The 24,701-nt window shown below is 33.7% G+C and overlaps 3 protein-coding genes across 7 annotated transcripts; all 3 read left to right on the forward strand.

The window, feature by feature from the left end:
* The first annotated feature begins 1,170 nt into the window (after positions 1–1,170).
* LOC123899002 (lysM domain-containing GPI-anchored protein 1-like) lies at positions 1,171–4,584 on the forward strand. The gene is made up of 5 exons (XM_045950057.1): positions 1,171–1,987; positions 2,976–3,093; positions 3,379–3,540; positions 3,647–3,678; positions 4,156–4,584. The coding sequence occupies exons 1-5, from the start codon at positions 1,339–1,341 to the stop codon at positions 4,431–4,433; spliced, it is 1,239 nt and encodes a 412-aa protein (XP_045806013.1). The 5' UTR covers positions 1,171–1,338; the 3' UTR covers positions 4,434–4,584.
* Positions 4,585–7,253: 2,669 nt separating this feature from the next.
* LOC123897417 (general transcription and DNA repair factor IIH subunit TFB4-like) lies at positions 7,254–17,618 on the forward strand. 5 transcript variants are annotated; one of them, XM_045948049.1, is made up of 15 exons: positions 7,254–7,508; positions 7,629–7,845; positions 8,046–8,102; positions 8,810–8,863; positions 11,485–11,559; positions 11,634–11,722; positions 11,804–12,074; positions 12,345–12,391; positions 13,070–13,107; positions 13,193–13,238; positions 13,419–13,472; positions 13,561–13,629; positions 15,326–15,402; positions 15,880–15,975; positions 16,883–17,618. In XM_045948049.1, exons 5-15 carry the CDS (start codon positions 11,529–11,531, stop codon positions 16,947–16,949), a joined length of 885 nt encoding a protein of 294 aa, XP_045804005.1. In that variant the 5' UTR covers positions 7,254–7,508; positions 7,629–7,845; positions 8,046–8,102; positions 8,810–8,863; positions 11,485–11,528; the 3' UTR covers positions 16,950–17,618. The 5 variants fall into 5 exon arrangements, with proteins under 5 accessions (XP_045804005.1, XP_045804006.1, XP_045804003.1 ...); XM_045948050.1 differs by having other exon boundaries at positions 8,046–8,088; XM_045948047.1 differs by lacking the exon at positions 7,629–7,845.
* Positions 17,619–19,119: 1,501 nt separating this feature from the next.
* LOC123897337 (glutamic acid-rich protein) lies at positions 19,120–24,247 on the forward strand. Its single transcript, XM_045947938.1, has 9 exons — positions 19,120–19,410; positions 19,492–19,597; positions 20,335–20,615; positions 20,780–20,885; positions 20,979–21,341; positions 21,631–21,707; positions 21,787–21,911; positions 22,750–23,046; positions 23,803–24,247. The coding sequence occupies exons 1-9, from the start codon at positions 19,307–19,309 to the stop codon at positions 23,820–23,822; spliced, it is 1,479 nt and encodes a 492-aa protein (XP_045803894.1). The 5' UTR covers positions 19,120–19,306; the 3' UTR covers positions 23,823–24,247.
* The last annotated feature ends 454 nt before the right edge of the window (positions 24,248–24,701 follow it).

The raw sequence follows: 24,701 nt of genomic DNA on the forward strand, positions 1-24,701 counted from the left end.
GTAGCAAGAAATCTATAATTCTTTGCCTAAATTCCTAAAAAAACTTGTCATACCATACCCACACCAACCAGATTGAATGAGCTTGAATGTGGGACACACCATATTGTCTACAAGCAAGAATAAAGGAAATCAATTAATGATTTGGGGTCAATTGTTGAGGATTTTGAGTCCTTAAATAGAAATCTTGAATCTAAATAAGTGGTAAGAAGTTTAATCTTAACTCTTACGGTATATATGGAATATAAATAATTTTATTTTAGTCGAAAGAAGAGAATCTATCATATTCATATGTATTTTAATTTTGGAGAAAACTTAGGTACAGTCTCAATGGTGCTGTTGATCCTGTTCCCCAATAAAATTATTACACGTCAGTACACTACTTTTTGCCCCTATAATATCTTCACAAATTGCCAAGATTATCCCGATAAACTAGTTACTCACCAAGGAGACTCGGTTAACCTCCACATACCCAATCAAATCAATAATTTAAGTCACATGAGATAAACATATCCAGACGAGAATCCTCGATGGAAATCGTATCTGTCACATGGATTTAACATTTACAAATCTATTCATATTTTTTTCTTTGCATTTGTTGCGATTTACTCATTTAGATAAGTGTTTGCAGGTCGACGGTGATAGTGTTTGTTGAGGCAAATTTGCATATTGAGTTCTTGTGAGGGACAGTGGTATAATAATGACAATTGATAATTATTCTGCATGGTGAGATGAAGATAATGAGTTTTTTTTTCCCGAAAGAGATAATGATTTTTTTTTTGGATACAAAAGGGGCCGAAATCTATAGATAATGGGTTTTTTGTTTTTGTAAATTATGGAAATTTTTTGGCAAGAAGAAAATAAACACGTGTCATATTTTTATTGGGGACCAGGACCAAGAGCACCATTGATATTGTACATAATTGTGCACCGTGCACCATATGGTGCACTTGTGCATATTAGAACTTGCCAATAATAAATCTATAATATGTCTAACTCTCAAAAATCGTTAAATTACCAAAACACCCCTTTATTCTCATATCTTCAAAGTAACTCTCAAATTAGCACAGAAATGATGAAAGTAATTGAAAAATTTGGACAGAGGGACAAAACAGTCCAGCTAGACAAAGTAACGTTGAAATCTCTATAATCGAGGACCTGATCTGACTATTCGACCAGTGTTCCTTTGTGTTTTCACTTGTCCTATTCTATTCTATGCATATAATGCAACACACCTGTTTTCTACTTCTTCCCCTTTTCAAACTCAAACTTTCCCTTCTCAACAAGAACAACTAACTCAAAAACCCTAACACAAACCCTTCAACTTCAAACATTGCAACAATGCACAGAAAAATCTTGTTCTTGTTCCTCTCATCATCACTACTCTTCACAACAACAACCTCAAAATCAACAATCGAACCATGCACAAACTCAGACACATGTAATGCATTACTCGGTTACACACTCTACACAAACCTCAAAGTCTCCGAAGTTTCTTCCCTTTTTCAAATCGATCCAATCTCTCTTCTAACCGCCAATGCAATTGACATATCTTACCCAGACGTAGAACATCACATCCTTCCTTCAAAACTTTACCTCAAAATCCCAATCTCATGTTCTTGTGTTGATGGAATTCGTAAATCTGTTTCAACAAACTATAAGATTCGTCCTTCTGATACTCTTTCATCTATTGCTGATTCTGTTTATGGTGGTTTAGTTTCTTCTGATCAACTTAAAGAAGCTAATTCTATAACTGATGTTAATGTTCTTGATGTTGGACAGAATCTTGTTGTTCCTCTTCCTTGTACTTGTTTCAATGGTTCTGATAATGCTTTGCCTGCTATTTATTTGTCTTATGTTGTTCAACCGTTGGATAGTTTAGGTTCTATTGCTGCTAGGTATTTTACTACTCTTACTGATTTGATGAATGTTAATGCTTTGGGAAGTACTTCTATCTCTAATGGTGATATTCTTGCTATTCCGATTCCGGGTAATTTCATCTTCATGTTTAGCTTTTTATACTGTATGTATTGTATTAGTTTTTCTTTGTACTTTCTGTATAATTTAATTTAGGGTCTGTTTGGATTGATTTGTTCGGCATAAGTGCTTATGAGATTGATATTTGTGAGCGTCATGAAAACAACTTATGACATGTATATAAGCTATAAGTTCCTATAAGCTATAAGGTTTCAAGATAGTTTATTGTTGGGCCGTTGAGAGGGAACCTCACAGGGTTGTATCAACACCTTAGGCTAAGAGCAAAAAACAAGCACTTATGAAATTGTGTTTTTTGTTTTGTTTTGTTTTGTTTTGCTTTTGTTTGTACTTTCTATAATTGAATTTAGGGTCTGTTTGTATTGACTTTATGAGCTTATCTACTAGCGTAACACTTGTGAGACTGTTTGACAGTTTATGGAAACGGGTTAGGATGTATATAAGCTGATTTCAACTTATTACCGTAAGTTTTCAGTTTTAAGATAGTTATGAAAACAACTTATAGCTTATAGGAAAATGGTTTGATTTCATTTATCTTTTGTCATAAAAGTAACTTGTACATAAACACTTTATATGGGATTTAGCACTTATGCTATAAGCTCTTGATTTTATCTTCGCCCTTAAACTTTTCAAATTCTGTTTGTTTTGTTTTTCTTTGTAATTTCTATAATTTACTAAATGTGAGTTATTTGAGATTATCTATGAGAGCTTATGAAACAACTTATGACATGTATATAAGTTGTTTTTAGCTTCCCTCCATAAGCTTTCGGGATAACTTTTGAAAACAACTTATAGCTTATAGGAAAATAGTTTGACTTTATTTTATCTTTTGTTATAATCATAGCTTATACATGAGCACTTATATGATAAGCAATTAATGCTATTGGTGCTTGATAAAGTTGTTTATCTAAACATTGACTTATTAAGCTTATGGTGTAAATGTAATGGTCTTTAATTGCTAACATTTGTTCTTCATTTTGCAGCTTGTGCTTCAAATTTCCCAAAATATTCTTCTGATTTTGGCTTGCTTGTCCCTAATGGAAGTTATGCCATTACAGCAGGCCATTGTGTGCAATGTAGCTGTGGACCCCGAAACTTAAAGTACTTACTAAGCATCTTTTCCTTTTCTGTTTGCAATCCATACCTTACTCTCCTTATACATAAATCTAGATTCTTGTGTAGGGTCGTTTTAGTTTGAGGCAAAAGTTTGAAAATGTAGGCAAAATATTCAGGGTGAAGTTTTCGATTTAGTTTTTTTAATGATAAATTGATCCGTGAAATTTTCCCCCAATTTTTACTGTTTTGAGTTTTGACACGACACTTGTTGAGATTCAGAATGAAAAGACTCCATGACTTGTGTATCTGAGTTTATTACTTCCTTTGCAGTTTGTACTGTATGCCGGCTTCACTAGCTGTTTCTTGCTCCAGCATGCAATGTAAAAACAGCAACCTTATGCTCGGCAATGTTACCATTCAACAAACTAGTGGTGGTTGCAATGTGACTTCTTGCATTTATGATGGTATTGCTAATGGCACCATAGCAACAACGTATGTTTCTCCTATGCATTCCTGCTTTTCTCATTGAGACATTTAAATTTCAATAATGTATATTTTGCTGTACTGGTCTTTGAATTTAAGCTGGATTAATTTGCAGGTTGACTCCATCCCTTCAGCCTCGATGTCCAGGTCAGTTTACATTGCAGAGTGGCATTCTTTGACTGTTAAATAAACCATCATTTTTTAAACTTTTTACTCTGAATGATTTATCTACTGAGATGTCACCGATACAATTTGCATTAGGTGGCCAGATTCAGTAGTCAGTACCACTAGGTCTTCTACTCAGCTACATGAACACGGACTGATTCTGAATGGATGATACTTTTAATGTCTAAAATTTCATTATGTTAAGAGATGCAAACAGTGAACTACTTCTATCTTCATGATATTTCTATGTGCTATATGACAGCAACTTGTGCGAACGCAGAGTGTCATATTTTTTGGTAACTAGAGTGACCGCGTTTTCCTATCATGTAGCATTATTATACTGATTTAAATGATGGAAGGAACCAAAAAACATAGCAATGTGCATCGTAGACAGCATTACAGTCAGATTTTCTGAGACGCCTTCAAATTGCTAAATATATATTTTAAATGATGCTGCAGGGCAGCAGGAATTCCCCCCTCTTATCGCCCCACCTACATCTGTTGAGAGAGATTCAGTATTTGCACCGGCACCATCACCATCATCGTTTGACGGAATCGATGGAAGATCGCCCAAATCATCAATCATGCCTTCAACAGGATTTACTCCTGCTAATGGCCCTATTAGTGGGATTTCTTCTGGCGCTTCTGCTGCATCCTCCTTGGTGAAACCATTACCCACGTTGACGCTTCCACTTGTGTTGTTACTTGTCAAGTTGATGATCCCTGCGGCATTGTAATCTTCTCAATTTTGTAGTGGGTTTAAATATGTCTATGCCACAGGTGCTCCTATCTATTGTAGTTGTTAGTATTCATCTGTACTCTCTAACTGATTGTGAATCCGGAAAACTATGGGATTTCGGGTTTAATCTTACGTTTAGCCTTTTGTTCCTTGGTGCTTTGCTGAACTATTTTGTTCATTTAGGCTATGTTTGGATTGATGGTACATAACGGAATGGAGCGGAATGGAATAAGATGGAATGGAGCGGAGCGGGATGGAATGGAGCATAAAATGTATTCCATTGTTTGGACATTTTGTATTCCATCTCATACACCCCAAATTGGAGGGGAAGAAAAATAAGAGAAAATGATGGAATGGGATGGAATCCATACCATCACATACCACTCCATTCCATTCATTTTTAAAGAATCCAAACAATGGAACTTCACTTCATACCACCACATACCACTCCATTCCATCTCATACCACCAATCCAAACAAAAGTTTCAGAAGTTTCAAGAAATTGATCGTGGAGCCATTATGTTGTTTTCGAGGTTCAAAATCTTTAAAAATAATTTTCAGCCACCAAAGAGATTATTGAACTGAGTCGCGGGTGAATACGCTTTCTTTAAGACGTTTCACGACACTGTCCAAAATTGTGCAAGACAGATGATCAACCACGAAGTCTCCAGCTCAGTTCTACTGATACCGATAACTACTGCACTATAGAATCGGACAAGAATTATGCGCTATGGTTTTAAGTCCATTTTAATATGGTACTATGACCATTCTAATATGGTTTCCGAGACCATTCTTATATAGTAACTAAGACCATTCAAATTATAGGGAATATGATACTATGACCAACCATTCTTAAATTTAAAGGAACTGTGATACTAGGATCACTATTAAAACATAATAATAATAATAATAATAATGATAATATTAATATTAGTATGTGACAGCATATGGAATAAATCTCAATATATATATATATATATATATATTTTGGCTTTCAGTTTCACTACCAGATGAACCTGGTTCGGGGGTCAGTTCTGGCATCAAGTGGTTCCAGCCCCCTCCCGATCGCAGTTGCGGGGGATCGAACCGCGGTCCTCCCTACCAAGTTCAACACCAATCATTACTGAACCAACTAACGATAAATCTATATAGGCCAATATCATTTACGGACCATATATATATATTATCAACAAGAATTCAAAGTTTTAAAAAACGTATGTCATGCATCACTTGAATCAGCCATAATCAGAGTTAGCTAAAGATTCAGCAATATAACTAACTCAATGAACAAGGAAAGGCTTGTAACCAAACAAAGTCTATATATCTCAAATTGTTAACGGATGATGATGATGATGATGATGATTTATATATAAATTATTTGCCATTATCCAAACACATACAATTAAATAGAATGAGAATACCAACCTTGTTATTTAATGAGAAGACTACATCGTGTTCAATAATCACCGTTGTGCAACGTAAAAAATGAACTAAGACCATCTCCAATGGTGTAGTACCTATTAGGTACTTATGGTACTTATTAGGTACTACCATTGGAGCACAACACATTTTAGTACCTAATAGGTACTACTTCTAATATAAGAACTCTCTCTCTTCTTTTTATGGAACTCACTTTATTTAATATATTCAAAAAAAATTAATTTGGCAATATTATTTTAAATTAAATTTCAAATTTTAATGATGTGGAGTTATTGATGGACCCATTTTAGAACTTTTTAAGAAATACTCCATTGGAAGGGTTGAGTACCTATTAGGTGCTATTATTAAAAAATAATAAATTGATGATGTGTCTATGTGGGACCATTTAAGTACTCAAAAATGTAGTGCTCCATTGTGGATGCTCTAATGGGGTTTATTGGATTAAAATTTCACAAGACAATTTTAGAAAAAAAAAATCTTGAAGATTTTAAAAAACCTTTTTGAGATTGTATTGATTTTATGAGATTTTAAAAGACTTTTTTGAATGACTTTTTCAATCAAGATTCTTAACACAAGAATTTGTGAGACTTTATGACACAGACTTTTGAGATTTTGAAGTACTTTATAGACTTTTAAGATTTAAATGAGTCAATAAATTCGATATAAATCCTTTCTAAAATAATAATGAATCAATCAATGAAAATTAATCATTCCTTTAAAAAATCAACAATCATTAATATAATAAAAAAATCAATGAATAAAATTCTACAAAAAAAAAACAATGAATAAACAAAAAAAACAATTTAAAAAAAAAAATGACGAACAAGGTTCTGTTGCTGTTGTTGAAACATGTTGTTGTCGTATATATTTTCAATGTCTATATCCTATAATGAATCGTGACACTATATTGTATACAACGATTATCGGGTTGTTATTCATGTTTCATATATCGATTTGCTTTGCGTGAAAAGAACGATGAACAATATTTTAGAGTGGTTATAATATCGCTTCAAGCAGTAAGGAAGAACTTGATGGTGAGAAAGAAAAAAAAGTCTTGGAAAATCATGAAAAGTCTCAAGGGTTTAGGTGAGATTGTTAGATGAGAGTTTTATGTGTATTTTGAACTAAAAAGTTTTTCAAAATCCATCGCATAAAAGAATCCATCAAAATCCGTAGACTTTTGAATACCAATAGACATTTTAAAAAATGTGAGAAATCTCAACTGAATACCAACATATTTTGTTGCCCTGAAGAAAAAAAAATCTTAATTGTATTAATTGAATACCACATAATTTATTTAACTTTTGTAAAAGTCTTGATAGAATACCATCAGATTTTTTTATTAGAAAAAATTCTTTTAAAATTCTATGAACCAATACACCCCCTAAACCCAATTCAGTTCACTCTTCGTTCCTCTCCCTCTAAGCCTTTAGCTGCGGTTACGAAGAGCACTCTTCTCTGCGCGCACTTCTTCAGCCTTCACCACACCGCCCATCGCACTACCGCCACCGCACATCTACATAGACTCCGGCGACGGGTCGACGGCGCTCCCTTCCCATCCACCACCGCACATCTGATTATCTGAACGAAAAGGGGATTAGGAGAAAAACGGAAAAGGGAAAACGAATTCAAGGTATCTACTTCTTTCATTTTCTACTTGCTCAGATTTTCTTATTCTTTTCTAATTTCTAAATTAACTTTCACTTCTCGCTGATAGAGAAGAGAATTATATTCATTGTTTGTGAGTGTGCAGATAATGTAATGCTTTAACACAGTTGGGTTATTTATTATTATTATTGAAAACAAACACCATTACTTATGCTCTATGCTGATTCTAATTGAGAAAAAAATAAAGTGCAACACCCACCACTGCTTGTCAATTCAATTTTTCGCGACGGAAACAAACTTTACAATTACACTCTCTCTTCTCCTATTCCTAACTTCCCTCATGGCATTCTCAGCGAAGACGGGTCCATCCTCTCTCTCTGATCTACACTCTCTCTGTTGATTTATTTATTTATTTATTTGATCAATTTTAGGTTAATTTGATTTCTTCATCATTCATTGATTCAATTATAGAAACGTTTCTGTGATTATCGTAAACACTACACTATGATAATTATGTGATTTTCACACAAATTTTCATTTTTGTTTTGATTTGGGTTTGTAGGTTTTACAAAGTTTCAGCGAACCAGACCACTCTTTGGTTTCAGGTTGGCTCCATCAGGTCACGCTTATTTCTTTGATTTCTGATAACTAGTAACACTTCACTGATTAGTAATCATTTTTTAGCTGCCATCATTCACAAACATAGATTAAGGTATATGTGATTGTGAAGTCATTTTTTTAATATAATTTTAGGGTTTTTGTAAGAGGAAACTTGTTTCATATTTGTCCTTCAATGATTAAGGTTCAATTTGAATTTGTTTACAGCATATGAGAGAAGCTAAAATCAAAATAAGATTATAGGTTCTTCAACTACAAATAAAGTCGTTATAAACTTGTATGTGTTTGCGGAGAAGTTAAATGGGAGAGCTTTTAAAAATTTGATATGAGAAGCTATTGTTGAGGAAAATAAATCGTCGTTATTGTGGGATTCTTTTCATGTTTCATTTTCCGTAAGTGTTTATAAAAAACATTATCCAAATCTGGGCCATTCTAACTAGTGCCCCGCCCCTCAGGCACTAGTTAAGATGTTGACTACACAAATTTCATGATAGTTTTACTTCTTTTGGTTTCTTAACTAGTGCCCGAGGAGCACCGATTAGGATTTTCCTTTTTGTAAATATGTAAGTTCAAGCTATTTAGTATGACTAGCAATAAATAGATAGACTTTTAAAGCACACCCTTTGGTTTTATAGGGATTATAGCGTTAATGTATCCTTATGCCAAATAGATCTATAATTGAATTTTGCGTATTGGTTGTTTGAGCAGCTTTGCGATGGAATGATTTTCAATCACGACCCTCCAAAATGTGCTGACTGCTGGGTAAATGAATCTTTTTCTTGGAAAACTATTTTCTTTTTATTGATCAAATAGCCTATAGTTATCAAGAATCTGCCGTGCTATCAAATTTGTATTTTATAGATATGAAATATGATGATACTTTAGTCTTTGTAACTAATTCTACATTGGATGAAATTCATGATATTATAAAAGGGATACTTGACGAAATTACAGGAATTTCAAATAGATATATTTGCTACATGTAACATATCTTGAATTTTCAAATAGATATACACTTTCTTAATCATGTGTGCAGATAATTTAGACCATATACATTAATTATGCAATGAACCTAAAAAAGTAGGAAAATTGGATCAATTGGTTCCAAGTTAGTTGAAGGAAAGCAATTAGGTAAGTTGGATTTTGTTTTGGGTGTATTTATAATTGGTGGTACTGCCAGCTAGAATATATATAAGAATGAAAAGTGATAACTAGCTAATTGAGATTTTATCTTAGTCTTGTTAATTTCCTGCTATGATATTAAGTCTATGGCATAGTAGGCTACATATATAATATTATGATGCTTTTAGTCATCTAAGGAACTCTTGTACTCTTAAAGAATTAACATGAACTATGACCTGAACCACTCTGTTAACCCCTCAGCATCTAATGGTCTCTTAGAAAAGACAATAGGAAAAAATTAAAATAGACACATGGAATGGTCCAGGAAATTTGGCAAATTTTTGTAAGAGACTTAAAAAGCATAGTTAGAAATGAGAGAGTATAGGTAGAGTAGGTACTCGAGTGACACTTTGTGTATGACACCTAGTTCCTATGGTGCTCATGTTATGTTCCGATTGAAATGTGTATGTGCATGCCATGTGGTTCTTTGTGCTCTGTGATATGGTTTCCTTGAGTTCGAGCCACTTTGCCATGGAGTGAGGCGAAGTGCTTGGGGAATGCTATATGTTGATTGATTTATTGAGTCTGAGTTACCTAGCCGTAGGGTGAGGCGAAAATGGTACTCGCGTGATGTTATAGTTGACTTACTATCATTGAGTCACCTAGCCGTGGAGTCAGAGGCGAGAATGGTACTCAGGTGATGGTATAGTTGTGTTGGTATCATTGAGTATGAGTCACCTAGTCGTGGAGTGAAGCGAGAATGGTACTCAGGTGATGTTATAGCTTGCTTAGTATCGTTGAGTCTGAGTTACCTAGCCGTGGAGTGAGGCGAGAATGGTACTCGGGTGATGTTATAGTTGTGTTAGTATCATTGAGTCTGAGTTACCCAGCTGTGGAGTGAGGTGAGAATGGTACTTAGGTGATGCTATAGTTGTGTTTGTGTCATTAGGTCTGAGTCACCTAGTCTGTGAGAGGCGAGAATGGTACTCGGTTGACACTATGACCATGAGGTACTTTGCCGTGGAGTGAGGCAAAGATGATTCTAATTTGCGAATTAGTGTTCAGGCAAACATCTTCGCGTGATGTTATGTTTGTTGTGTGTTTTTCTCTTGACTTTTGTTGTTATACCAATTAACATGATTTGAAAAGTATCTCACCCCTTTCTTTTTGTGTGTCCTCTTATTTTATGCTTTATTTGATATAGATAAGTATCAGTGTAATTTCACAAAGTGAAGTTGATTTTCTTTCAAGAGAACGAAGTTGAGGCCTACTCCTTGGCCTTATATTTATGCCTTTGCTAGACTAATCAATTGACTTGTTTATACTTTAGTGTTGGATATAGCTCTGATATAGTGACATCTGGGTTGGGTTATTAATATATTACTTTGTTTTGTAACTTATTTCAAAGATTTGAATTCATGTCATATTTTCAGAAAATAGTTTATTCCATTAGTGAGTCTAATTGAATTATTTTTATTTTAATCTAAGATGCTTGTTGTGTGATTATGGTTTTAAATGTGATATTTTTAATCCAAAAAAAAAACAACAAGAATTTTGAAACCCATATTTTATTTTTCAACGGAAATCAATTATATTTGCTGTATCTATTAATAAATATTTTCGGGGTTAAGGGTGCCACAGAAAACACCATCACTTATGCTGTATGTTGATTCGAATTTCCTCACTTAAATGTAGCATAAAATCTGATAATTCACATAGGCACCGGAATGTTATTTACAATTTAAATAAAGTAGTTTGAGTTTTTGGTGCTTCATTTGGTAAAAATATAATATTTTTAAATAATTTATCATTAATAAAATTGCACTCTTTTGTATTAGGGGCCCAATTTTTAAGATTAGAATAGGACCTCTTAATTGTTTAAGACGGCCTCGGGGTTTAACACTAAAAATACCTGTCATTAGTCCGTAACAATCTAGTGCTTTGTGGATCAAATAAAACAGAGACAAGACAATTTTTAGAGTTGATTTGGATCCTAACCCCTACTAGGAGAAAGCATGTAAAGTTTTTTGGTTCCATTTAGAAAATTCTATATATGTAAGATTCTTTACAATTTACATCTCTGCCAAAGGTATTAAAAAAATGTAGATTCTGCCCTATAAAAATTGTAGATTCTTTACATCTCGCTCAAAGGTATAAAAAAAGTGTCTGATGTTAAGATTTGTGCCAAAAAACATTTCTGAATTACATATTGAGAACTTGGGCCTTCATTACTATTGCGTTACTCGTTACTCCATGTGCAGTTGTGCTACGGTGTGGTGCCATTGTTTAAGTGAAACCAGACACCATGGCTTCCGCTCCTTCAAAACATTACACAGGTTCCCATCCCTTTATCCCTCAACACACAATATCTGATGCCACACTAATCACTAACCCATCTCTTTCATTGCAGATGACATCAGCCTCCTCGTCGTTACACTAGACACCAATCCTTTCTTCTGGTCCACTTTCTCCTTCCACTTCTCTGACTTTCTCTCTCAAGTAAGTATCAACAACAACAATAACACACTCTTCTTCCCATTCCCAACCACTCTTATTCATTATTCTAATTTCCTTTTTTAGGTTCTCGCTTTTCTCAATTCAATACTCCTCCTCGGTCAACTCAACCAAGTTGTAGTTATTGCCACCGGATGCAATTCATGTTCCTACATTTACGATTCCTCTTCCGACAGGAACCATGCTTCCACTAACGGTACAATGCCTGCGCTTTATTCCAATCTTCTTCATAATCTTGATGAATTTGCCGCTAAGGATCAGCAATTGACAACGGATCATAAACCGGCAACCGTTCCTTCTTCACTGTTATCGGGAGCATTGTCCATGGCCCTCTGTTGTATCCTTTTCACTGCTTCATTTTATGCTTATTCATTTTTCTCATGCAATTAATTGGATTTATTTTCCAATGAATTTTCATTTTGGTTATTGATTTTTCATGAAATTAAAAGCAGTAACACATTGTTTTAACTGTTAGGGTTTTCAATTTCTTTTTATTATTGTTGATGATTAGGAACTTTTGTTGCTGAAATTGAATGATAAGTGATTTTTTTATTTTGAATCTGTATTGCATTCATGGGATTTTTGTTTGACCTGATTTGATAATTAGATATACAGAGAGCTTTTCGTGCAGGACCGATGCATCCTCAACCTCGGGTATGTTTATACTTGTTCCTAATCATGAATTTGTTCTTATATGGGATTTTATATTACACTTGAATGTAGTTTTCTTGTGTTAATGTGCGTCATTGTGGGTTGATAGTAGTGACATTAGAGCTGAATGGCTATTGTGAAAATCATGTTCAGATCTGGTCTGTCGAATGAAAGTTAATATTGTGACGTTTTGGCTTTTTCGAACACATTTCTTATAAGTTATAAGCCTTGGGTTTTTTATTTCATTGATTATTTGTTGCTATATATTGTGTTCAGTCTCGCACCTACAGGTTGTTTACTTTCAATTGTTTGTGGCAACAATTAGCAATGAAGGTTTAGAGTTCTCTAGAAATTGTTTTGCGGTCAAAGTTGATTTGGATAGTTCTAAGTTATAAATGTTTATTGACATCTAGTTGCTTTTGAGTTGGTTTAAACTGGAGTATGAGATTTCCAAATCCTACCTGGAAATTTGCTCATATGATTGCACATCATCTCTGTTTTTAAATTGATATGTAGGGTTTTTTTTTTTTTTGGTTTTAACAGAATTCAACATTCTGTTATTAGTATTTTCAGTTTTTTTTTTTTGAACTTTAATTTTTGCTTCTTTATTTTACCATTTCATTACTAATCTACACAATTTGAATAATGACTTTTTTTATTTATTTACTTCTTTGTGAACAGATTCTATGTCTGCACGGATCTACTGATGGACCAGAACAGTACCTACCTCATGATCCTTACATTTTACACTTTTAATTTCTGTATTGCCGTTTCACTTCAAATCCCACTTTCCATCCTTTTCAGGTACGTGGCAATCATGAATGCAATATTCTCTGCTCAGCATTCTTCAGTATGTACTGAAACTTCACTTTTTCTTTCTTTGTTTCTTTAGGATTGGTCTCTACTCTGGCATTTTACTTGTCTGCATACTGTTAGGTAGCAGGACTTCAACAATATAAGTCTATACACACAAGGATTGCTTGTGTTTTTATATTAGCCAGTTAATTTGGGTAACATTTTTGCAATGCAGGTTCCTGTAGATTCTTGTTACATTGGTTCAAACAATTCTGCATTCCTTCAGCAGGTAGTTAAATTAAGTACACAACCGCATATTTTGGTATTGCAGATTACGATATATTGACTCTTTCATTTCTCTCTATGTTTGTATACAGGCTTCATACATAACTGGTGGCATATATTACAGGCCTCCCCAATTGGAAGGGCTTTTTCAATATCTTTCAGTAAGTTTGTGTCTTAATTGGTTCATTTGGCTGTTTTGAAGCTATCGTGTGATCTGCAATATAGTTTATTTTTTCGCTCATATAGTTCAATTAATTAGTGGCCTCAATTAAAAAGTGGACTAAAAATAGAGATAGAAGTGTCACTATGCTGAAGCCCCATACTAAAACTTGAATACCGTGGTTGCTAGTTAATATTAGCATTCATTGAAGTCTCTCTTTCTCTCTGAACACCAGATTTGAATAGCAGTGTTAGCCTTGCTTATAAGTCAATATTCTGGTACCAGTATACATGTATAAGTATAACATAAGACTTAAAAAAAAAATTGTGGTATAAGAAACCCCTGTGGTGGTGCAAGACAGTATATAATGCTGATATTAGTGTTCTACTGCTCTCTGTTCACAAACACATGTCTTAATTCGGATAAATAAAAAAGTCATGTCTTAGTTATATTCATCACCGTAGTGTAAGATGATGACAGGGCCAGCTCATACTTTGCTTTAAGATGGTAAAAACTTCTTATCAAGCTTTCAGTAGTTCATAAGTAATTTACAATGCCGTTGTTACGAAAAGGTTATCAACATGAATGCCTATAGAATACACACAAGAAAAAAATGAATGAAACGTTCTTTTAGTGTTATGAATGTCTTCCTTCCCTCTAAGTTGTATGGCATAAAATTGATATTAAAGTCGAAAATGAACCTAGTGTCTATTCAACAATTAAGTCCTCAAATTTATTGTCAAATTGCTATTTGATAGTACTTCAAGATGGACAATTTGTTGTTTCATTACTTGCACGTGGTATTTGAGCTTGCTCTTTCATGGTTGTACTTCAAGATAAGGTGGTATGTATATGGTATAAACTACATGTTGGAATCATTTTCGAGTCACAGTATAAAATGGCCAATATTAGCAGTTAGTTGTTATTTTAAATGATTCCAATCCCTATGTTCCTTTTTGTTAGAGAGGGGAGTTGAACTACTAATATGTTCCAATCCCTATTTTAAAATGGCCAATACTTTCGGGTCACAACATAAAATGTCGTAAAAAGCATTCAAAACCATTGGGTTCTTTGTTGTATTCACTATGTACTCTCTCCGTCCGATTATGAGTCTCATTTGCAAAAAAAACTGTCTGTCTAAAAATGATGTCTTTTTTTAGTTTTCAATGGAATATTATTTATTTTTCTCCAATTGTATCCTGTAAATAATATTATGTGCATCACTACTAATTCATTATTATAGACTTTGAATTTATGATAATTATGAATACACTAATGCTTGATAAGATTAATTTGGTAAAATTGTTATTCTCTTCCTTTCATTTATAACTTTATTTGTGTGATACAATCTAGAATGACATTCACAATGGGACTAAGGGAGTAGCTCCTAGTAGAAGATAAATAAACTGTATATTTTAAATGGCCAATATTAGCAGTTAGTTGTTACTCCAATCCCTGTGTTCCTTTCAAATGGATTTAACTATATCAAGTAGGCCCCACAAAAATTTAGTGGAATATATATGAATTTCAACCAATAAAAGAGTGTGTTGGAAAAAGTGTTATAGAGTGTGTGTTGCTAGAATAAACAAATTATGAGAGTTTTTTGTTTTTACCGAGATAGGGTTAGATCTGTCTTTGCAATTTTACTTGTTTTACTTCTGACACTAATAGTAATATGACATTGTTTATGTATGTAGACAGTGTTTGCAACTGATTTGCATTCTCGTGAATATTTAAGGCTTCCTAAATCTTTGGGTGTGGATTTTCGTGCCTCGTAAGTTATTCCTTTGCTTCTAATCTTTTCCTGTTTTAGATTTCTCAATTTTTTCCCCTCTTTATTTCTTCATCCCTCCTGTAAAGCTGGAAACATTTTGACTACAGCATAACTATCGTCAAACTTGTTTATCATTTTCTCCAATTGGTCATTTCTTTTTCCCTTTTGATTTATGTTGGTTTGAAAATACTCACCTGTTCTGTACATTGCTTCTATATGGTGAAGATATCAAATTCTGTATTTTGAGATTAAATGGCATTCGTCTTGGCAAGTCTTTTTATGTAACCTGTGGTTGATTAATATGAAATATATTTTATCCATGCTTTACTATAACCAAACTTTTGAACTTGAAGCCTCAATTTACTAAATATAGAAGCCTGATTACCTGAGGCCAATCTCTTCTTGTGCTGGCATTTTTCTGCTGTTTGTAATAGAAACTATGAGATCCCCACTTAGATAATTGTATGAAATGTTCAGGTGCTTCTGCCATAAGCAAACAATTGACATGGGCTATGTATGTTCTGTATGCTTATCCATATTCTGTGAGCATCACGACAAGTGCTCAACCTGTAGGTAAGTGTTTATTTTTCTAAAACTATATCATTTCTCCTGTCATTATCTTTCCGCAAGCTTCAGCATTTATGATACATCAAATGAATGTAAATGTTCATTATTTGCAGATTGTAGTAATTAGTTCAACTTTTACTGAAATCTCTGTCTTTCAATTGTCTTCTTTTATTCATTTATTATGAGGCTGTTATTTAATAAAATTATAAAGTTCCTCTCTGTACTTTTTCACATGTGCCATGTTTCGAACCAAGTACCCCTTGGTTGTAGAGTGATTTCTCAACCAATTGAAAGAGAGTGTATCTACGTAGCTGAATTTTATAGCTGTGGATGAAAGAGAATGTATCTAATTTAATGATTAGCATATTTAGAATCTGAAGAAAACCTACATTATGTGGAAGACAACACCTACTAATTAGGATGAACCTGTGGTTGACTGATATGAAATATATTTATCCATGCTTTACTATAAGTCTATAAGTCTATGACCCAACTTTTGAAGCCTAGCTTTTTTTGAGCTTATGCAAATAGCTTATGCAATATAAATTAAGTTTTATGTTATTTTATAAGCTATTTTATCATAAACTACCTTGACAAACTTATGATAATATATAAAAATTGCATAAGTTGTTTGCATAAGCTCTAAATAAGAAGAAAAAAAGCCAGGCCAAACGGACCCTTAATTTACTAAATAAATAAGTGTCAATTTTTTTTTTTTTTTACTAAATCTAAAAGCCTGATTACCTGAGGGCAACCTCTTCAGTCCTATATTTTGGACAACCTCATATAATGCGCCATTATTGATATCTTAGTCATTGAATGGAAAATGTGGTTACTTGATACTTAACTGTAGCACTTGAATTACCGTGTTGTCATTTACCTCTGTTATTTTGTGCCTTTGCACGTTTTGCAGCTCTGTATTTGGCCAGGCTCAATCTGATGTTGCCTCAGCAGACAGTCGGAAAAGAAAGGCTTCTTAATGTTTCCGGGTTTATAATACTTATTTTGTCATGTTCTCAAGAGAGCTTATCTGTTAAGTCTCTCTTGATCTCTTCCATATATGTATCTTAATGAAATTTTGGCATCAAATTCCGTTTGCGCCTGTCTTGGCGGGAAGCTCAGGTTAGTTATGGAGATCAGCATCAATTGGGACAACATTAACAAAACTGCAGGCTCTCTTCATATGGGAGGGAGCTGCATAACAGGCTTTTGTCTGAAAGGTTTCATGCATTTGGAAGGCTATGATTTGCATGATGTTCAAATCGTCTAATGAACTCTTTCCTTTTGATGCATCTATCACTTTATGATGATAATGAGCTATCATGAATTTTTGTTGTGTCAAAAAGTGAGCTATGTTTAAAGGTGTCTAATGATGGCAACTGATGACATAGTAAAGAAAGTGTGTCGATGGCTTTATAAACAGATGTCTGATCTCCGACCTGAATTGATTTATATCCTTTATACTTGGAATGATGAGTTATCCTAGAATTTAACAAGATCCAATGAAATAGAGTTATCTTCTTTCTGAGACAATTGTTACCTAAATCACTGACCTTGGCTATGGTTTCTTGTCGATCGGTTACTCTTCACCGATCTTAGCAATAACACAAAGGAATTGGCCTTATATAATGAAGTTATTATTCAATTTATCTTTTTAAATGGTATTTAAGATATTAAATTAAATACTAATTTTTAATCTGTGCTTATAATTTTTGCACAATTTTTATGTATTTTGTTACAAAATTCACAGTCAATTGAAAAAAATAAATTTAAAAGTGATTTTAATTACTACAAAAAAAAGTAATTAGTAATTAGTGTTTCTTTAGTCTATAATTACCTTTCCTTCAATTTTTTTAATTACTATTTTGTATTGTTTTTCTTTTTGAATAAACTGGCCACAGTAGGATTGCAGTTTCTACCCACTCCATAACAACTTCACCATTGCTTGAACTGTCAACTGCCAAAGTAGATGTTATTATGTCAATGGAATCTCCCATTCCCTGTTAAATTCGACACAGCCAACCTATAAGCAGACTAAACTGAGTAAATTCCATCATAGTTACGCTGCCAAATTAACCTATCGATTGGGACATAAGGAAGCAAATGAGTTGATACAACATTCTACTCCTCTCAAACCATTTTAGTAACAAGTTCGATTCCCTTTGTGCTAATTTCGGTTGGTTAAGTTCATACGGAGAAAAAAAAAAACTCTGGCTTTAAATGGGGCCCTGCAAGTGGGCGGTGAGATTAATTCCCTTGGATTAGTCGGTCCTAAAGTAGGATACCAAGCTTTCAAAAAAAAAAAAACTAACCAAAATTGTATTTTTATAAGTTATTTTTTCATAAACTATCTTGAGAAACTTATAATAATGCATAAAAACTTATTTATTTGCATAAGTTGTTTTGCATAAGCTCAAAAATAAGTTAATCCAAATGGCCCCTAAGTGAGAGTAGCAAGATTTGAACCACGGTCCTGCATATTACATGTAATGTCCCTGCCAACCCAGCTATGTTCATGAAGACTTTTCTATTATATTTTTAATTATTATTTTTCCCCATTTTTTAAAAGGGAAATGCTAAGCAGTGCCTCGAGGCACTGTTTAACGAAACAAATATAGTAATATGACATTGAAGTTTGTGCAGTTACTCGAAATTATAAAAAGTGTTATTTTCAATTTAGAATTTTCCTTTTTTGGTTTCCTTAACCAGCGTCCCAAGGGCACCAGTTATCATCACCCTTTTTAAAATACTATTAAATATTTTTATAAATAAAAAGGTATAATACATTTTTATAAATAAAATGTATAATATTTTTAACTAATATATATAATATTTTTACAAATAAATGTACGATATAATATATTAAGCCTGTTTGAATTCACTTATATTTGAGCTTATGAGAAATAACTTATGCAAAACAATAAGTGAAAATACAATTTTTCAAGATAGTTTATGAGAAAACAGCTTATAAAAATACAATTTTTGTTAGTGAAAATTTATAAATTAACTAAAAATTTATTTTATTTGCATAAGCTATTTTCATAAGTTAAAAAATAAGTCAAATTCAAACAAACCATAAGAAATTAATCGCTATGCACTGATGACTTAAATTGTTTTTACACATTTACCCAATTGTTATTAGATTAAAGCAGGTTGTTTAAATTTCAAAGTGTTTGGACTTTATACCGTAGAGTTCAGTCCCGACCCCAAATTGTGTCTGTGTGTACTACCCTAATAATACAGTATACGCTTACGCAAGACTAACACCGATTAACAAATCAAAAAAGAGAAAGAAAATTAGAAGTTACGAGCGAGAGTGAGAGAGAGACGTATAGAGATGGCAGAAGAAGATATACAGAAGCAGAAGAATGACGACGATGTTCAGTCTCAGATTCAAACTGCCATGCGCTCTCGCGTCCCTCACTTCAAGCAACAAGCCAAGTTTGTTTTTCTTTCTCTCTCTCTCTGTAACAAACTACTACTACTACTACTTTTTTTCTAATACTCTTCTTTTCAATGCAGTTCTTTGACATTTGAAGGTGTTCGTAGATTGCTCGAGAAAGACTTGGGATTGGAACAGTTTTCTTTGGATTTGCACAAAAGATTTATTAAGGAGTGTTTGAAAGAGGTGCTTATAGTTTTTCCTTATTCAAAACCCTAATTTCAAACTAGTAGTAGTGTTGATTAATCTTGGTTAGTTACTAGGGCATGAAACAAAACTCACTAATTGTGCTTTCAAAGATTAGCTTATTCTAGCTTAACATATTAACAACTCACATTTCACTGGGATTCTGCTGCTGCTGCTGAAAAATGGTATTTCTGGCCATTTTTGTGTGTTTTTTTGGGTGTTAACCCTCCGGGGAAGGGCCTCTGGTAACCTGGAGTTCAGCCGGAAGGAAAGTAAATCCTGACCAAAAATTGTTCAACCTAGGATTCCAACTGAGTTTCTCCCAAACGGTTCGTCCTTAAGTGGAACTCATTAGCAACTTAAGCCCAATCACTTGGTTATTTTTGTGTGTTTTAAATACTGGAAATTGCTAGTTATGGGTAAGTAACTGAATAAATTTACCGTCAGTCAATCACACTATTTATGGTTAGGCTAGGATTTTATTTTATGGCGGATAATTCTTATTTTATCTTTACTTAAGCCGAAGCTCAATCTGTTTTGTTTCGTGTGAGCAAACTTCGGTTAGCATAGGTCAAGTACAATAAATAGACGTTTATTACCACTTTCCTCCGGTGATGATAGTTTGTTTTATGATATATATTTGCATTGGATTAATTTTTTAAATTCTGATGTGATGAAGAATGCTCACATTTTTTGTTATATGATTGTGTGTGTTTTTTTTGCCTAATTTCTACTAGTGCTTAGAAGATGGTGGTGATGATGATGCCCCAAAGGTGTCAGGCGAGGAAGGGGAAAAAGGTGAAAGTACACAAGAGACAGAAGAACAAAAGGAGGAACTTCAATCTAAAGATGAAAAGGATCTCCCTGAAGATAAGGAGAAAATGGAAGATTCTCCGGTATTAGGTCTGCTTAAAGAACAAAAGGAAGTTAAACAAGAAACCAAGAAAGAAGAGCCAAGTGAGAACCTAATTAAGAAAGCTATTAGAAAAAGAGCTTCGTACCTCAAGGCTAATGCAGAGTATGCTGCTGATTCTTCCAATTATTCACTGTTCTGACCACTCTTTATGACAATGCACATATTCTTGCTGTTCTTACCTTTGATAGTCATTAATATCAGCATATTATTATTTGATTCTAGTTCTTAAGATATAACATGGATTGCTCTTCATCTGTTGATTTCAGAAAAGTCACTTATGGTAGTCTTCGCCGACTATTGGAGGAAGATCTTAAACTTGATAAATTTACTCTGGATCCCTACAAGAAGTTTATAAATAAGGAACTTGATGAGGTGAGTTAAAAATCTGTCAAAAAAGTTTCATTGATGCATGCAAGCAGACAAATATGGAATGTGATGCTTAACAAGTCTATGTTAAATGTGAAGGTATTAACGTCTTCTGAAGCTGTGGAACCTGCAAAAAGTGCTAAGAAAATTGTTAAGAAGAAACCTGATACCAAAGTAACTAAAAAGGCCAGTACTGAAGAGAACTCTGATAATTCTGATGAAGCGAGTGAAGAGGAAGATAGTGAGGAAGATGAAGTTAAACCTAAAAGAAAAAGTGTTCCAAAAGGCAAGATGCAGACTCCTGTTGGAGCCAAAAAACGTAAAGGAGAGGAGACCAATCTACCCAGCAAGAAAAGGGTCAAGCCCAATAAAGCAGCTGCAGAAGACAATAGTGATGCAGAAGATGATAGAAAAAACTCTGAAGATGATCAGTCCCATTCATCAGCAGAGAATACTACTAAGGTTATACTAAATTATTCATCATTATGTATTGATTCAAATAGAAATGCTTGCTATAAATTGAAAAGTCTGGGCCATAGTTATATTTATCAAACAGTCATGATCATTTTACTGAATGTGAATGCCAGCTCTTTATATAATGAAATATCCACTTGTTGTCCTTTATTGAGTTTTAACATTTAATGAAGCTTTCCTCAACATTATTTATTATTTGTCAATTTCTACAAGTTAAGTGTATTAAATATATTAATTATATTTAATTAAACCGCATCCCGTTTTCCTTGAATTTCAGAAGAAAGAAGTTTCAACTCCTGTGTACAGTAAACGTGTGGAGCACTTGAAATCTGTTATTAAAGCATGTGGGATGAGGTGATTTTCTATTTTGGATTCCTATGATCCCAGTTCTTTGTTGAAGATGATTGTTTGATTTGATATATTTCTTTCACAGCGTTCCTCCCGTTATTTATAAAAAAGTCAAGCAGGTGCCTGAAAACAAACGGGAAGGACAACTAATTAAAGAATTGGAGGAAATACTATCTAGAGAAGGCTTGTCTTCAAACCCATCTGAAAAGGGTGAGTTTTTTCTTTTTTCTTGTTAGTGATCCTTCACCCCCGGATGTTAGCTACCTTATTTGCATCCTAATTGTACCACTCCCCCTGACCTTCTGCCTGAACTGATAGAAGGAAACACGGAATGAATGTAAGAGAAATTCAAATGTAATGAAGAGTATAGGGTTTTGTTACCTCCCCTCAGCCGTGCCCAATTATCTTTCACACAACCCAATCAATTGAAAGCTTTTCCTGTTTTCCAGTTTGATCCTGGTATTTTTGTGTGCAGTCAGTTCTGAATAAATTTACATATGTTAAAAACTAAGCTGAAGTACTTGTGACTATATTTTGAACATTGAACATATTTAAGTTGTCCCCTTGATACTTAAAAATAAATTAATCCTATTATCTATGTTACATCTTTAGGGTCTTAACTTCATTCATTATGTATGTTGTGGAGTAAAATGTCAACATCACAAACCAGAAATAAATTTTGGACATTTTTATTGATATGTTGTTTGCCTAGTAAAAGTGCCATTCTCTATTATAGGAGTTAGGTGACATAGTTTTATGTAGTCTCAGACAAACATGGCTGGACAGAGAGGGTACAAATGTATTGAAAAAAAAAACTGGCATATTTGATAGGTTATTCCAACATCTGGTCTTTGGAATTAAACGGCATATTAATGTAATTTCAGTTAACCCCAGAGGATGCTAGGTTTGTATAATAGTCCCGGTTTATTGGGTCATTTGAAATTTAATGTCTGCTGCATTTAGTTGCATAATGCAGATGCTACAGCCTCTAATATGGTCTTCATTATATCTTCAAATTTACTGGTTATATTTTTCCCTTTTTTCTTAGAAATCAAAGAAGTGAATAGGAAGAAGGCGAGAGCCAAGGAACTTGAGGGTATTGATATGAGTAATATTGTGTCAAGTACACGTAGAAGGGCATCAATTAGTTTTGCGCCACCTCCACCACCAAAGCCCAAGATTCCGGTGGAAACTAGTGGCAAAGATACCAAAGTTAGTGATAAAGACAACGATGATAAAGACAACGATGATGAAGGCAATGATAATGAAGAGGATGAAGACGATGAAGAAGAGGAGGAGGATAGTAGTGATGATGATGGAAGTGAGAGTGAAGAATTTAATGAAGGTAAGTCTATTTAAAATATTTTAAGGCACTGCACTGTTTTCATTTTGTTGGTTTATCATAAATCATAATAGATTCTGGAATCATGTGTTCTCTAGTGCTTTTTGCACTGGTTAAGTAATCTGTTGTTGATACTTAATTGCTAGATTGGGTAAGCAATATGGATAGTAGGAATTCCAACTTGACTGTTCTATCTATCAAATGATACCCACAATCTATATCTTTGAGCTATGCCCTGTATTTTAAGCTCCATTTTGTTATCTAGATGCTGTTGACAATAAAATTCAAAACATATGCTTTTAGTTATTAGTATTACTGAATTTTTTACAAGGTTCATGTATTCTGGACTTAGATTGAGCAGCCTTAATTAATTATACCTCAATATGCTGAACACACACAGATAATGATAGCTAAATAGTAAATACAGTCATCTAAAGAATCTCCGGAACATAGAGAATATCTTTGTTCCCCCCTTTTATTTTTTCACAGGTGAGAAATATTTCATTTTTCTAGATCTTTGTATTGTATCCCGTGTAACCTAATTTAGATGGTGTTTTCAAAGTTTAGCTAATTCTTAAATAAAGAGGAAGTATTGAGTTGCACTTAGAACACAGTTCTTATTGTGAAGAAATTTAACTGACTTCTTAAACTGTCTGATACATTATCTTCTCTATGACAACAAGTTGACAACATGAATGTTACTTTTGTTATGTTGCTTTGTTTGAAAGTGGTGGTCCTTATATTCTCTCTTTCATGCAGATGAAGAGGACAGTGATTGAACTAGGGCAGATTCTGCAATAATTAAAAAGGTGAATTCTTCCTCAATTAATTAGGAAGCGATGGTGTATAATGTTATGTATCGAGAGTCCAAATGTGTCAGACGGCCAGTGTTTGTTGCTAGTTGCAGAAATTTTACCCAGTTTCCTCTTGGTCTATGGACAGGAACTTAAACATTGAGGCACTGGGTTTAAATTTAGTATTTTTGTCCCTCTAAATTCTAAATAGATATGTTTGCAGTGCGATAGTCTCGTTTCAAGTAAGTAGCAGTTTGACCAATAGTGATGGAAAACTCCGGGTCTGTTGAAATTTACGTCACATATAATTTGTATTTTACTTGCTTAGAAATCTACAGTATGCTACATGAAACAAAATTGATTTGTGTAAGGCATTATATGTTAAAAACGGCTTGTGCTATTATTGTGCATAATTCTGTGCACCTCTACTCTTTTATTTAAAACCTCTTATTTTTTCTGCTTTAAGAATAGCTTGCTGAATCCAAACCTAAAAATATTTTTTTTGAACAAGCTAAAATGAGATATGCATATATAAAAAAGTAATCTCCTCAGCACAAGGCGTGCCAAGAGAGACTATAAAGTTACAAGAGAGTTCAAAATACAAAACACAACCATAAGGAAAACCAAACCTAAAAATATTGATCTGGTCATGCGTTTTTGGTAATAAATTACCATACTTTCATCCCTGGTGGCATTAGAAAACCCCTGCTCCTTCGGCTTTGGAATCAAGACTATAACCTGTCAGCTTCTTTCTCGACGTGTGATGTCATCAGTGCTGCCCTTTCCACCTTGTAATTCGCTCAAAGGAATGCTTTCTAAACTATGTAAACGGAGAAACATGAACTTGGATGAATTGGGGAGAAC

The sequence above is a fragment of the Trifolium pratense genome, linkage group LG7 (genome assembly GCF_020283565.1).
Source record: "Trifolium pratense cultivar HEN17-A07 linkage group LG7, ARS_RC_1.1, whole genome shotgun sequence".
NCBI classification, from domain to species: domain Eukaryota; kingdom Viridiplantae; phylum Streptophyta; class Magnoliopsida; order Fabales; family Fabaceae; genus Trifolium; species Trifolium pratense.

Bases quoted from the DNA above. Each gene is read 5' to 3' on its own strand.
- LOC123899002 (XM_045950057.1), top strand. From the start codon at position 1,339: ATGCACAGAAAAATCTTGTTCTTGTTCCTCTCATCATCACTACTCTTC. The intron at 1,988-2,975 runs GTAATTTCATCT...TTCATTTTGCAG, and splicing joins TCTTGCTATTCCGATTCCGG to CTTGTGCTTCAAATTTCCCA. The intron at 3,094-3,378 runs GTACTTACTAAG...CTTCCTTTGCAG, and splicing joins TGTGGACCCCGAAACTTAAA to TTTGTACTGTATGCCGGCTT.
- LOC123897417 (XM_045948049.1), top strand. From the start codon at position 11,529: ATGGCTTCCGCTCCTTCAAAACATTACACAG. The intron at 13,630-15,325 runs GTAAGTTTGTGT...TTATGTATGTAG, and splicing joins GGCTTTTTCAATATCTTTCA to ACAGTGTTTGCAACTGATTT. The intron at 15,403-15,879 runs GTAAGTTATTCC...TGAAATGTTCAG, and splicing joins GGTGTGGATTTTCGTGCCTC to GTGCTTCTGCCATAAGCAAA.
- LOC123897337 (XM_045947938.1), top strand. From the start codon at position 19,307: ATGGCAGAAGAAGATATACAGAAGCAGAAGAATGACGACGATGTTCAG. The intron at 19,598-20,334 runs GTGCTTATAGTT...AATTTCTACTAG, and splicing joins TTAAGGAGTGTTTGAAAGAG to TGCTTAGAAGATGGTGGTGA. The intron at 21,708-21,786 runs GTGATTTTCTAT...TTTCTTTCACAG, and splicing joins ATTAAAGCATGTGGGATGAG to CGTTCCTCCCGTTATTTATA.